This window comes from Morchella sextelata (genome assembly GCF_020137385.1).
Source record: "Morchella sextelata strain SCLS chromosome Unknown scls_8, whole genome shotgun sequence".
Classification (NCBI taxonomy): domain Eukaryota; kingdom Fungi; phylum Ascomycota; class Pezizomycetes; order Pezizales; family Morchellaceae; genus Morchella; species Morchella sextelata.
Genome location: NW_025408623.1, coordinates 1,688,600 through 1,701,255, shown reverse-complemented (window position 1 = coordinate 1,701,255; position 12,656 = coordinate 1,688,600). Strand labels below are relative to the sequence as shown.

The 12,656-nt window shown below is 43.9% G+C and overlaps 4 protein-coding genes across 4 annotated transcripts; 2 read left to right on the top strand and 2 right to left on the bottom strand.

The window, feature by feature from the left end:
* Nucleotides 1–887: 887 nt before the first annotated feature.
* On the top strand, nt 888–1,953 carry H6S33_012645 (uncharacterized protein; the record flags this gene model as incomplete). The annotated part of the gene is made up of 2 exons (XM_044844019.1): nt 888–1,246; nt 1,308–1,953. 2 exons carry the CDS (start codon nt 888–890, stop codon nt 1,951–1,953), a joined length of 1,005 nt encoding a protein of 334 aa, XP_044695294.1.
* Nucleotides 1,954–6,082: 4,129 nt separating this feature from the next.
* H6S33_012644 (uncharacterized protein) lies at nt 6,083–7,315 on the bottom strand (the record flags this gene model as incomplete). The annotated part of the gene is made up of 2 exons (XM_044844018.1): nt 6,083–6,621; nt 6,682–7,315. The coding sequence occupies 2 exons, from the start codon at nt 7,313–7,315 to the stop codon at nt 6,083–6,085; spliced, it is 1,173 nt and encodes a 390-aa protein (XP_044695293.1).
* Nucleotides 7,316–8,177: 862 nt separating this feature from the next.
* H6S33_012643 (uncharacterized protein) lies at nt 8,178–9,563 on the bottom strand (the record flags this gene model as incomplete). The annotated part of the gene is made up of 2 exons (XM_044844017.1): nt 8,178–9,093; nt 9,187–9,563. The coding sequence occupies 2 exons, from the start codon at nt 9,561–9,563 to the stop codon at nt 8,178–8,180; spliced, it is 1,293 nt and encodes a 430-aa protein (XP_044695292.1).
* Nucleotides 9,564–11,179: 1,616 nt separating this feature from the next.
* H6S33_012642 (uncharacterized protein) lies at nt 11,180–12,229 on the top strand (the record flags this gene model as incomplete). Its single annotated transcript, XM_044844016.1, has 4 exons — nt 11,180–11,230; nt 11,321–11,474; nt 11,526–12,124; nt 12,185–12,229. The coding sequence occupies 4 exons, from the start codon at nt 11,180–11,182 to the stop codon at nt 12,227–12,229; spliced, it is 849 nt and encodes a 282-aa protein (XP_044695291.1).
* Between the last annotated feature and the right edge of the window lie 427 nt (nt 12,230–12,656).

Here is a 12,656-nt window from a genome sequence, read left to right as displayed (position 1 = left end):
CTGGCAACTCAATCCAGTATTCTGGCCTTTGGATGGAAGATTCGGGCACCTGGACTCACATCGGCCCCGAGAACCGGACCGGCTAACAGACGAGAACAGGGCAAATGAGGATTTTCTTTTGATGGGATACTTACACTGCTTCGTTTGCGTCAGCGGAAGATGTCAAAATGTGGTACTCTCCTAGTGGGGAATTGCACTCATCGAGCGCGAGTTGTAGTACATACAGGGAAGTGCAAGACATGACAGTTAACTTCAAAACTTTATTATTGTATGACCCCCAAAGTCCACTTGCGTGCTTGCCCGTCACCACCCAGATCTATGCAGCACTGAACAATGTACTCTAGTATGCCCCTTGTTTCCTTCTTTCTTGCTGCCCTGCTAACTACTCTACTGCGGATGGGCCTCCATGGAGGTCAGGCATATCATCTGGTTTTCAGGATCCCTGGCTTCATCGTGTGCGAACCAAAAGTTGCCTCCATATGCACACCCCAGGGCCCAAATCGCCCCTACAAGCTACTGCAGCTGGTTTAATCTAGAATTGGCTTTTATAATAAAAATAGTATGACAACATGGCATTGATTATAACCATCACGGGGCTATCATTTCCTCGCGCGTGTATGCCTCACATTACGTGACCTTACTTCCCTCCCTTCCTCCCCGCATTCCTACCTACTTAAACTCCGGAGATGGACCCAGAATCCTCCCTTCATTCATTATCGAAGTTCTGTACGAGCCCTGGGCAATACCTTCCTCCGGTCAATTGGTAGTCTTCTTCTCGAATCCTCCTTCTTGGCCTTTTCTGCACCTTCACGGTTTGACACCTTGGCCTTTTCTCCCAAGAATACTCAGCCTTTTCCTTGGCCTTTTAGCCTTATCTTTAGTTCGAAATGTCCGTTACAAAATCTCAGTACCGCAGCCTCTTCGCGGAGTACATTAACTCTGCCTACCGCGGGAGTAACAATCACTCCCGCTCAAGATCTTCCTCAACTGCTAGGCACAATGTTTCGAGGAAGACATCATCTGTTTCGAACAATGCTAGTGACCATTCCGAACGTTCTATGTCATCTACCTCCGATAAGTCAAGTCCGCCACTGTACTCAACGGCATATTTTCAACCTGACACCAAACCATCAAGGAATGTGGTAAGGGTATATCCTAAGCCAGAAGGCGATAGGGTGCGCTCGGTGACCATTCGACTGAGGGGTGACTGCCATGGAGAGATTCTCACTACGTCTGCTACCTTTCAGTAAGCTTAAAATTCCCTACCTACCATTAAAGCATTGACATTAACTAGTATTTCCTTCCAGCGCCTATGATGGCCTTCTGAACCAAATACAGTCTACTCTTCTTAAGAACTTTGGCAAAGGAGCAATTGGCATTGCGACTCCCCGTGGAAAAGTAATCACGGAAGATTGGCAAATTTACCAACTCGGATTCCCCGGTGCCTCAACAACCTTCTGCAATGTAGTTTACTCGCGAGATGACTACGAAAGCCACCCGCCTATATTAGTGCGCGCATCAAATGTACTCCTCGAGCTTGGCAAGAACGACTTTGGGTATTCCTCTTCGCGATCGGGAATGTTCATGTACATTGACCCAAACCTTGGATATGATACCACCTACATCGACCAGGCTGGATTAAAGGTTATTCCAGCGAATGAAATGGATTATCAGAAAGAGGTAGCCATAAAGAAGGGATATTATTATCATGATATGGGCCTACCAGGCTACGATGAGATTAGTCTCTTTAAATATGGAAGTGCATGCTATGCGGCGGACTGTAGGTGCTGTCAGGGTTGGATTCGGTCAAGGAGACAGCAAACTCAGCGCTCCCGGAGGCAGCCGACTCGACAGAGGCCACAAATTCCCGAGATCCAATTGCAGGATTATGATGGCCTCACACTAGAGGAGAGGAGATATATCGTACTGAGGGCGACAAAACAACGCCGTTAATGCTTGCCATGGAATTTGACGTTGCAAGCCGTGACGTCAAAGTAAGCTTGTCTAGAATCGGCTAGACAAACCTCTCGGGGCTGTTAGGTGGAATATTTTTGGAGACACTTTATCATGTACAATTCTAACTTCATTGGGACACAATGGCATTTACTAATGCTTCTTTCATTTTTCTTGGGGGGATATTTGGATTTTTCTTATGGGTAGCATTCACGACACTTTCTTTTTTATTTTTATTTATTTATTTATGGTTTATCAAACACTGCTCGATATGGGATTTGTATTTAATATTTAAGGTTCTCATAAGGTTTGTAAATTCCCTAGTTAAGTACTTAGTTAATGTAGTGCACCTTATTATATATTGGAATCAAATTCAAAGATACTACGCACGAGATCCCACAATTTGACCGCAATTATGGTTATTACTGCGATAAACACGCCAAAGTAGGGCATGTACATAGCGGACCTGCTTAACAGGCCACTATGTAGTGTTATCGGTGCATTTGTTCTATTAATCTATCCATACAAGTATGTACGTATTCACGACCATTAACACCTCAATTAGATGCTTCGACCGGGAAACAACACCAGCAGTACTAGAGAGAATCATTATGCAACAACCTAGCCCCTTAGTCTGAACTCAAAGGATCTCTCTATCTTTGAATGCACATGTAGATACATATATGCTATCTAGGTAATAGCACTTGCACCTACAAAGAATAGAGTACGAAGGGTATAAGATATATATTGCCCTAGGATGCATGCCATCAAACACGGTTTCAAAAGAGGTCAAAGCTTCCTAGGCGTGCCTTCCCCTACATCTCGCCCTTCTTCGCAAGGGCTGGCGCTATCAACCCCACGTCCGCACCTGTCGCCTGGAAAATGATTAACTAAATCGCTCAGGCATTCTCAGATCTGGCCTTAATTGAAAAAGAATCGCATATAAGTCCTCCCCCGCATACCGTCTGAAGGAAAAAAACAAGAAAACTGGAATTCCCTTTGCACTGCCACTGCGCTATTTTGTCCAGCGTTGCTGCGCCCATATATGATCAGTTGCGCGACGACGACAACACAACAAGATCAACTGGCGTCGGCCCACTAACCACAGAGATGGAGTAGATGGGTATTCTGCTCATCGGTAATATTTCTTGATGTGCTTGGGCTTGTATTGTATTGCACTGCCTGCTCATGAGACGCCAATTCAAGAACATCCTAATTAACAGTTGACGGTTCGCGCGACAAAGGTACTGGGGACTACCCGGACTCGACCCAATTCGTCGCTGAGCGACGTTTATTACCGAACCGACAACCCCTTTAGGGATGTTTTCCCATACAGAACAAATATCGACTCTCGAGTCTAAAGTCGATATCGGTGAGGGTCGGCCAAAGGTATCGCGATCGTCATCTACAGGACCTCCTCGCTAGGGCGGCCTAGTAACGAAATCTGATACTGCCTCCGCTACATGCGCTAATGACATGCAACATGTATAGTATCCTACGATTGACCCAGACGCATGGACTCCGATTGGAGCAATCGTAGATGTGGGTAGAAAATCGCCCGTACACGGAAGCAAAGTCCAAGAGGAGGAATGCTTGTTTCTGAGCGGGTGTCCGCAGGGTAGCCCGTCGGCTTCGTTCCGCTTTTGGAAGTGAGGCCGGTCCGATGTGGAATTGACGGTGATTGGAGAGATAGCAACGAAAAGAAGACATCACAGCAGTAAGCATTTTCTCATATCGTGAGGATTTGAATTACTGAATAATTATTTTTTTGTTATGAAAAACTTTCAAGATAGCATTCAGGACGGTCCAAATATCAATAATCAACTAAGGAAACCAAATATAGGGAATAAGGCGGAATAAGCTAAACCAACATAATAATGCAAGGCAAGGCTTTCGTATGGCTATAATATTGTATATGCTGAGATCAAATCAGGATTCTATAAATCTATTCATCAATCAATCAATCAATCAATCATCACATACTAATCATCCATCTTTAGTTACGTGGTTCGTTGGCGTATTCCTACATGTGGACTTTCCCATTTTTCAGTAAGCTTATGGTTCCCAGACCACCGAAAAGCTGGCCTAGCTTAATAGAGGTAGGGAGACCCCAGCAGCGATGATTCAGTTCAATTCAGCATACAGCTATTGATCTACTCCGTCCAGGCGTCCAGGCACAATTTGAAATTTTTGAAGGAAATGCTTTTTGTTTCGAACCTTTGAACCATCTTTGGAATGGGATTTTACCACTGATAATAAATCCTACGGCGGTATTTATCACATGGTGCGGTTATGTTGAAATTTGGGTGTCCTATCACTATTTCGCAGCTCAGTGAAACCAATTCACTCTGTGAAGTCTTGGTTGATTTTATGCCACGATCCTCCCGCCTGGATATCGTGCACAACATGCCAGGTTGCATCTAGGCATGTATCCGGTTCGCTTTCTAATGCTCTACCCTACCTATGCAGCCTATGAGTCGAAACATGTGCATGTATGTCCAGCCAAACAAATATTGTTTCCCAGGATCCGACACAAGCAAATCTTGGAAATTAATGCAGGCCTGGTCCTGTCAAATAGAAACCGGCCAGTGAATATAACCTGAGACAAAGCCAAGAGTTTTCTTCACCCGGAAGATGAGTTGGCCAAGAAAGCTAGTTAGCCAAGAGCTATCGGGTGATATACCCATGCTAAAAACAAAACACTTTGACAGCGGAACGTACTAATGTAGAAATGTAGGTTCTGCCTGAGGTTCTCACAATTCAACCCTATTGAAGTTGAGAACTCTACCCCGGGTTTGAAATAATGCAGGGACTTGCACAAGTGAAGGAGGTACACACAACGTACATGACCTTTTGGGATGCCAAGTTTTTATTACGTGGGCTATTCTTGCTGGAATACGAATTTGCCGACCCCAACTCGATCCAAACGCTACCGGATAGGTACAACTTACAGGTCAATACTTCTGGTTCTTACTACCAAACCCGGGATAACGGGAGAGAGGGATATAGAATGGTATCCATGCGAGTGACATTTCATGATCCACATCGCATACTCGACCTATCAGTATCTAACCCTCAAAATTCCAAATCAATAGTTTCACCCACATTATCTGGTCGGTTATACGGCATCTGTAATATTAGTAGAACTAAAGTCTCTTCAATGAATTAATGGACCCTAAACAACTAACAAGCTAAATACGTTAAAACTCAAGCTCTCCAGTTCCTTGAGCTCATCTGAATGTACGTGGATACAAGAGGCTCAAAGGCTATAGATTCCTATAAACCGCGAGACTAGGGTAAAACTATATCATTGGGATTACCATACCTACGTGTATGCCTGCTTTCTTGTTACGCTCACTCTTCTCTTAGTCATGAATTCGCACTCGGAATTCTCACTTCAGAACATAAATCGAGTGAAACCAGATGGGAAAGCTTATCAAATTTAGTTTGGATGAATAAAACCCGCTATAACGCTCGATTCTTAAACAATCTAGACAAGTTAATTCAAATGTATATATGTATTTATAAGTGAATGAAACTGCGCGGAATACAACTATGCGACGACATACTCTTCTAGCCCTGAAGGGTTAGGTTTTAACTAATTAATCTGTAGTACCGTTGGTGAAACGTAAGTTTTTGTCAAAATTTACACATGTACGCGATTTCTTATACTACAGCACGAATTAAAGCATCTTACTCCAAAATTATGCGGTTGAGAAGAGCGGCGTAATCATAAGTTATCACTCGGATTGGTCTGGTTGATTGATTGATTGATAGTGCATTGATATTAGCCATCGTACACTCTTAATCACACTATATCTCACAAAATCTGCACGTTCCGTTACTACATACGTACTTGCTCGGCTTGGGTTTGTTGGTCTTCTCAGCTCTAATTTAATCTTATCAAAAGATAGGCATTTCAACTCTTACTACTCTATGCAATAGATTTCAGTGGATGATGAACAATATTTTTAAGTGCGTAATTTGATCAAGCCTCCTAAAGAAGAATACCAAAGCAAAATAAAATAAAGCAGAAAAACTCCAACCCGCGGTTAGAGTGACCCATCCTGATGAATTACCGAAAGAATGGGGTTACGACACATCAATAAAAGGAGTGCTCGCATCCTTATTAGTATTCAAAAACCCTCCCAGTGCTCACATTGACCCTGCTCCACCTTCTCCCAGTCAAAAGACTTCTCAAAAACAATCCAGGCCAATAGGCGTGGTACAGGAACAAGAATGGAAGCGGATCCCAGAATTCAAATGTTGCATCTCTCCAGAAAAGAAAGTGCAGCGTAAATTCTCGTAAGCCACCTAAAATTCCAGAGAGATTGAGGAGGGGGAGTAGCAAGAGAGTGACAACATCATGTCCGATCCAGTAGAAACTGTCGGTAGTGATAGGATCGGGTATGCAAACTTCCTTTCCAAAATTCTTGAACGAGTCGACGTAGCAATCGGCGAGAGCTTCTGAGATGTTTCTGAACAATACGACAGCGGTATGAGTACGGGGGTTGCATTCGATAGGGTATAATATTGGTTCCGCGTTTGCTTCTGCACTCCTCTTGACCATAATGTCAAACGACACCTGCCCTGTGATATGTCCGTCTTCTAGGCTGCTGATGTAAATCCTCGTGAAGTCCAGTAGTCTCTGAGAAATTTCCAAGCCCGCTGGTTCATAATGCATTAGAAGGTCTGATGAAGGACATGCAACAAATGCGGTAACGCGACCTTTGACAACAACCGCGTGAGTGCAATATTCGTCGCCTTGAATAAACTCCTGAAAGATCCAAGGTTTATCAGCCGAAATACTTAATGACATAATCAAGGCTGTTGTCTCTTCGAAGTTTGGTCGTGGGTACAATGTCATATCTCCTCTAGAAACATCATCAAGCCAGATCGATTTTAAGATGTAGTGTTCCGATTTTTTGCCTTTCAAAAATGCCAAGGCTTCCTCATGACTCCTGATTGTTGTTGTTTCTGGAATATCGAGTCCAATAGAAGCGGCCTTATGGATAAAGAGATTCTTTTCATGAAGTGTTTCGCATGTTTCTGGTTGGAATAGAAACACCTTGCAGGAGGTTTTCGCTTCGATTTCGGATTTTGCAAGTGCGTCAGTAACTGTTGTCGACACTCCGGACACACAGACCCAGAGATCTATCCTGTCCCTTTCTATTATTTCCACCAATTGTGCTATGTATTCCATTTTCTGTTGGTTGGTGACTGGGTTTGGCAGCTCATAGTGCCAAGAGAGAGCATTCGAGAAGCGTCCGCTGGAGGGGATATAGGACCGTTCAAAGTCGAGACCGATAACTTTGTGCCCAGCTCGGTAGAATGAACGAGCGAGAAACAGGCCTTTTGACATCGAGAGGGAGCTTACGAGGATGGTTTTAGAGGATGCTGAGTAGCGGGAAGGGGATCGCGTTGGAAGAGCTGGAAAGAAATATGCATAAAAGAGGCATATAGATACTATAGTAATAGTGATCGGCAGGGTTACCAGGCTGAGAAAAATCAGCGAGATGTTATTGAAGAGATGCCTTGTGAAGGATGGACGTTGCGATGAACTTTTGACTCCATTTCCCGGATACAACAATGAGGATAGCGTGAACATGATGCGGGATGAGGGAGGGATGGATAGCGACCAAGGGAGGGAAGGATGCATCCTTAAGTACTCCAAATTTCTTCATTTTGTTGCCACCTTGTATAGCTTACCGAACAGCAAGCTGTCCGTATACGTAGGGGATGGGCACGAGACGAGACTACGCCTTACCATACATGGCGTTATAAGGGCAGAGAGATATCTGAATCGATAGCACACTATATATCCGGGAATCCATTTATATAACTTCAAGTTTACGAGGCAACAGTAAAGAAAAGATAGTATATATTATGTCAGTCTGAGCGAAGCAACATGGTGCAACAAAGCGGTCCAGTCGAGGCCTTATACTCGATTTTAACCTTTTTTTCTTTTTCTATTGATATCTGATGCTTTTGGATATTTTGATGAGAAGAGAAATAGTTGTTACAGTATTAAGTGATAAAATACGCAACGAAAGACTTCAAAAAATTCCTCCAATCATTCTCCTTGAGGAAAATTTAGTCTGCTTCCAAAAGCGATAATATAGAACAAAAGAAATACCGTGAAAAAAAAGTTTAAAATGAGAGTCTGACTGAATAGATTCTCCAACAATAAAACAAAGATTTGATGTTGGTACAACCACGCTGGCTTAATTGGGAAGCATATTGAATCGACCCATTCTTGCTGGAGGTGGGGGGGCAACCCGCTCTTTAGTATCAGGCACCCCAGTGTCGGAAGCATCAACAAACGCGTCAAGGCCTTCCCCCTGTCTAGGAAACTCTTTAACAATCATCTTATGCAACGTTAGAGCTTCGTTCATGTCGCCAATGGTTACATCGTTGAGAAAATAACATTGTCCCAAGGGGGCGGGAATAGCAGCCCGTAGCTTATTATCGCGTGTCTTCAAGATAGCATCCGTACCCTTGGCCAATAGAACTTCGTCAAAGAGAGGGTGGTCAATGGTCAATCCAGCCCTCGAGAAAAGGCGGAGAATTCTCATGTGTTGCTCTTCAGATAGGTGGTTCATCATCCGTGCCAGTGTCGCCGAGTAGGCCATATCAACAGATATAGCATGGCCGTGCCTCAAAGGAATCTCCGGTGCAAGCTCAAGGGTTGGCGACCAGGTATGGCCGTATGCAATGACACGGTCGAGCGCAAGTTCATGGAGGTTAGGGGTTTCGAGCTTCAGCATGACGTGGATCCCTCTGTAATTGATTGTATCGGCAGCTTTCTTAAGCTCTTCGCTACTTCCACCTGCACGGCCGAATCTGTGAGAGATCAATTTCTCACAGTACTTATCAAGAAGCTCGAAGGTCTGTAGATCTGCACAGGTCGAAATTTTTACGAGCTCGGCGAAACCATTTCGGACCTGAGCTACCGGTAAAGTCCTGAGGAAGGTGAAGTCTAGGAAAGTGTGCATTGGGGCATGGTAAGCACCGAGCCTGTTCTTGTGTTTGCCATGATTTACGGCGACTTTAATGGATACCGAGGCATCAATAAGGCCAATTACTGTGGTCGGGATTCGAATAAAGTTTGTCGTTCTACGGTAGGATGCACATGCAAACCTGATATTTTCTATTAGCGGAATCTTCTTGGGGTTAGGGTTGGTTACTAATTGAAACCAAAAGAGCAAGGATCGGCGTTACTATTGTACTCACCCAGCAACATCGGTAATAAGTCCACCACCAACAACGAGAACAGGCTCTTTACGGATGATACCGAAATCGTTCATAGCTTCGCAGATGGAAAGGAGGGTTTCCATGGTCTTGGCTTGCTCTCCAATCTTTGTCTTGTGGATAACCAAGTTGATACCGTGAGCCTTGAAATAGTTTTCCATCTGTGCACCATAAATGCCACAGACATTGATGTCTGTCACAGCCAAGCAGCGCCCCCAAGACTTGTACATGTCCGCAAGTTGGCTGTTCTTCGCTTCAAAGACGCCATCAAGGAAGGTGAAACCATAGGAGATTCTTTCGTAGCCTTCGACGAGGAACCCATGTTCTGTTTCGGAAACGGTAGCTGTAAGGTCTGACATATTTCAGAGTGAATAGTAATGGGCTGCTTGTTGAAGACAGAAGAAAAGGGATTGACCAAAATCTAGGTGTTGAAACTGATCCCAGGAGTGGAAGGTAGGATTGAGGATGAATGGGGCAGAGAAACATTTCGAGGATCAGCTTGGCTTCTTATGGTTCTTACTCGGTCAGCAGGACCCCAAGTTATTACTAATTATTGTCGTCTTATGACGCCGTGATCTATATCTCAAGATTTCCGTTTCCCCGGCAGTTTTATTCATAGGAAGGGGTACTTGCCTCCATGTATCTGACTGACCGCATTAACCCGATTTGAAACAGCTAAGATGACGTGACTATATTTGCGTATCTTTGAACCACGACAACCACAGGAGTGACTTGTTACCAAAATGGTATAGTACGTTCTGAACTGAGTGTTATTATAAGGCAGCACATAAAACCCACTAGACACTGGGTGAAGGCGAAACCTTCCTGTTAGAGAGTTAGGGTCTGCACGAAACCAACTCCAATACTAGGCAAAGAACAGCGGAATTAAACAATGCCCAATGAGTCGCTAGCGTCGGTCATCTTAGTTAAAATCACAGAAATCCAACCCTAGACCGCCGCAAAACATCTAGGTTGAAGAGTTAAAGATGTAAGCCCTTAGTTCGCCAACAGGTAACAGGTATGATTGGGCATCACCCCGCGAGTAGATGTACATACATGTATGTTACCTATAGCTATCGACCGAGTTCATGATCAGTTCATGTAACCTCCCATAATACGACGGTGCAGAACGGCCGGAAGGGTACGTGCGTGCAAATCTTCGGAAGGCTGATGAATTATCTCTAGATCGGAGTATCTGCATGGCAAGATTTATTACACGTCATGAATATACTACTTTCATTCAGATCTCCGTAGTTGTGATGGTGAGTTCGCATCTAAACGATAGATTCATGTTGTGTTTTTGTTGTTATTTCCGTTGTTGTAGGACCGGCCCTAGCGGAACTGCCGAGGGGTAAAATGGAAATGATTCATTTGAGATCGTGAGGGTTCCAGGTAGTAGAAAGGAGGCAATGTGCATCCTGATCGATTTCAAAGGCTTAACATTTGTGGTTAATTACTTATAAGTCTAGATTTTGAGGGTTTAAGTGATTAGGGTTTCATAAATGCGTGTCGAGCGGATGGATCTAAAGCTACAACGTGATCAATCTCATCCCGGACCAATCAGACACGTTGCACCATAGCATCAATCGTATCATCACCTCTACGTGATCAGGGGATCTCTAAGGGAAGCGACATACAACAAAACCACTACTGGAACAGTAGAGAGCAGCAGATACAGAAGTAAGTCCAACGAAATTGAGACATCTAGACGCGGAGGCCCAATTGATGTTACACCGCCAGATTTTGAGAGATATCTCTCTCCTCGATCTCAGGCAAGCGAATAAGTTTTACTCGGAAAAAGCAATAGGAGTTTCTTGGTCATATGTCGGGATATACACTAGTGGTCCTTGGGAAGATCTCAAATAAGTTAAATAAAACACACTTATATTCGAATATTCCTGGGTCTCCTTTGCCTCCCACTTTATTTAGAGGAAAGCAGCATATAGTAAATCGACCAAAAGGAAGATTGCACACGATGTCTGGATTCACGAGCAAGATCAGCTATGCAAAACAGCACGATGTCTATGTGAGTGAGCTCTTTTAATAGTAAAATATCTACAGAACGGAGGTCTACTTTAAAAGGGTATTATAATCTAATACATGCGATACAAAACAGTTTGACGATGGCCGCGAGATTGAGCTTCTTCAACGCATTTTCAACTTACCATCACAAAAGCTCAATGCTCTTCGCAACCAGCCTGCAGCTATCCTTGCGGTAATAGATGGGTTCGCAACAGAGAAGTACCTGATGAACATTGGGGAGATGAAAGGTTTTCCATCATTCCGTACTCTTTATAATTGTTGTTGCTAATTGTAAATAGGAAAATTGGTCACAGATCTTATCAGTCATCACCGCCCCAAAACAATGGTTGAGCTTGGTGGCTACGTCGGGTACAGTACTCTGCTTTTTGCTTCACATCTACGCAAAACATGGGTAGATTCAGGGGTTTCTTATGAGCCTCAATACTACTGCCTTGAAATGAATCCCCTCTTTGGAGCCATAATCATGGCTTTGGTCGACCTCGCCGGCCTTTCCGATACTGTCAGGGTGGTGATCGGGCCTTCTTCTTCATCTCTGAAACGCCTGCATAGTGAGGGAACTATTGATAACATCGGCTTATTATTCTTGGACCATTTCAAACCTGCGTATATCAGCGATTTGAAGTTGTGTGAGAGCTTAGAGTTTGTCGTCCCCGGAACTGTTCTCGCCGCCGATAACGTGATCAAGCCTGGAAATCCTCCGTATCTGAGATATGTGAGAATGAGTGCAGAGAAAAAGACAATTGAGGAGAAGGAGGCCCTGGAATCGATGGTGAAGGAAGGTATTAAGTTGGTTAATGGTAGGATTGAGCCAAGAGGTAATCCGGGTTTGATTTACGAGAGTAGGATGGTAGAGAGCTATGAGCCAACTGGCATCCAGGTAAACCACTTGATCGTTCTCGGTCACACTTTTGACGGATATCTACTAACTTAGATACAGGATGCGATCGAGATTTCAGTGTGTGTAGGGCGCATCGAGCAGTAAGCGGCGTTTATTTCTTTCTACACCTACGCATTTACGCATCAATACGTGTATCCTAGCATATTTTATAGTCGAATGAAAAACATGCGATCTCTGAAAAACTGCACTTGTACGTAGATATATATGTAGACTTGAAATTCAACTAGTTGATGACCAAAGAGACCTATCCTGGTGGCATTGATCACAAGAATCCACATATCGACTCCAAGAATGCGGAACTAAATTTATCGCTTGTAGTCCAGAGATACGGCGAGAGATTGACCGAAGTTATGATCGACGAGGATAACCCTGAGTGGGTGCTTGTAAGTGATACGGTTCTAAAATCTTTGAACCCATCCTTGAGACCAGTCTAGAAAACAAAATATTCTCAGCTAGATCTGAGTGAAAAATAAGCAAAGAACCTCACCTACTTATACATTTTCTCTCTAGG